General features: G+C 39.7%; 1 protein-coding gene across 2 annotated transcripts in view; it reads right to left on the bottom strand.

Annotated features, from left to right (window-relative positions):
* Positions 1-1588, bottom strand: part of LOC102254990 (prostaglandin F synthase 1) — a 28061-nt gene that overhangs the window by 6631 nt on the left and 19842 nt on the right. For both annotated transcript variants that reach the window (XM_005869512.2, XM_014542296.1), the window contains exon 6: positions 108-217. In XM_005869512.2, the coding sequence (XP_005869574.1) occupies positions 108-217 (110 nt within the window). The remainder of the gene's footprint in view (positions 1-107; positions 218-1588) is intronic.

Genomic DNA, 1588 nt, shown 5'->3' with positions numbered 1-1588 from the left:
CAGCCTCCTCCCAGCCCTTACCTAGGCCCCAAAGAAAGCTTAATTTTAAAAAGTGTTTCATCACTAATAGAGTTGCTGACAGAGGTTAACTCTGATATTCTTATTACCAGTTTGGGTCTCTTTGGGACCCCAGGGCACTGTAGGCAACAAGAACAATGTCCTTGGACTTGCAGAATTCCAAGAGTTTGCTCTGGTTGAGATACGGGTGACATTCCACCTGTGAATTGCCAAGACCAGAAGGTATCAGAATACATGAACCAGTATCATGTAAATTTGAAAAGCCTTTGAATGAATATCTAATATATGTACCATATTTTCCAGATTGGTCATTTTCTCATGCATCTTCTGAAATACCTTCAAATGCTATTAGTTTTCAGTTGTGATAAAACAATTTTCTTATTTTTTATTAATGCTTGAAATGATTAAAGAATGTTATACCTGGTCTGTGACCTCCACATGTAATTTCCTATAGAAAGAAACTAAGATTCTTTAGAAAAATGGCTGATTCCAATACTGGGAAGAAAAGCTACAAACTGAGCCTAGAACATGCTGAGCCAGTTCCAGCATGTCCGCAGGGCTGAATCATCTGGAGATGGCTGAGGGCATTTCCCCAAACCTGAAAAAGATGCATAAATGATTGCTTGCTGCCAGACAGCTGAGGGCATTTCAATCTACATGTTATTACCTCCTACTGGCCAAACACCTGAACAGCCTTGGGCAGTTCCTCCAATCTGACAATGCTTACCCTTTGATATGCATATCTACCTTGCTGTAGGACAATTTGTGTTAATAAAAAGCAAGGAGTCCAGAGAGTCAGGAGAACTTGGTTCCTTTAGCCAAGCTCCTCTGGCCCCCCAAAATGCCTTCCAAAATTATGTTTCATCTCTGGACGCTTGATTAATTTACACACAGCGCCTTCTCCAGATTCCTGAACCCTCTAGATCAGCGGTTCTCAACCTGTGGGTCGCGACCCCTTTGGCGGTCGAATGACCCTTTCACAGGGGTCGCCTAAGACCATCCTGAATATCAGATATTTACATTACGATTCATAACAGTAGCAACATTACAGTTATGAAGTAGCAACGAAAATAATTTTATGGTTGGGTCACAACATGAGGAACTGGATTTAAAGGGCCAGAAGGTTGAGAACTACTGCTCTAGATGCTGGATTAAGACTACCGGCATTAATTTATTTTTGCTAACATTTGCTTATCCCAACTCGTTCTTTGGTAATTTTTAAACAAAGCATTAGAGAATCTTTTTGCAGGAGAGCTGACAGCTCTGCCCTCTCCAGTCACCTTTGAAATCAGAAGCAGAGGATCCGGCAGCTTTTTAGAAATTACAGATTTTTGATCCTCAAAACAAATTAGGTATTTTATGATTTGAACAAGAAACTACATTTTTAAATATGATAATGGCACATATAGCTCTTCTGCAAAAAAATTCTCTAATGCTTTCTTTAAAAATTACCGAAGAATGCATTGGGATAAGCAAATGTTAGCAAAAATAAATTAATGCCGGTGGTCTTAATCCAGCATCTAGAAGGGTTCAGGAATCTGGAGAAGGCGCTGTGTGTAAATTAATCAAG

The sequence above is a fragment of the Myotis brandtii genome, unplaced genomic scaffold (assembly GCF_000412655.1).
Source record: "Myotis brandtii unplaced genomic scaffold, ASM41265v1 scaffold297, whole genome shotgun sequence".
NCBI classification, from domain to species: Eukaryota; Metazoa; Chordata; class Mammalia; order Chiroptera; family Vespertilionidae; genus Myotis; species Myotis brandtii.
Note: the sequence above shows the minus strand (reverse complement) of the source record. Positions and strands in the feature narration are given on the sequence as shown.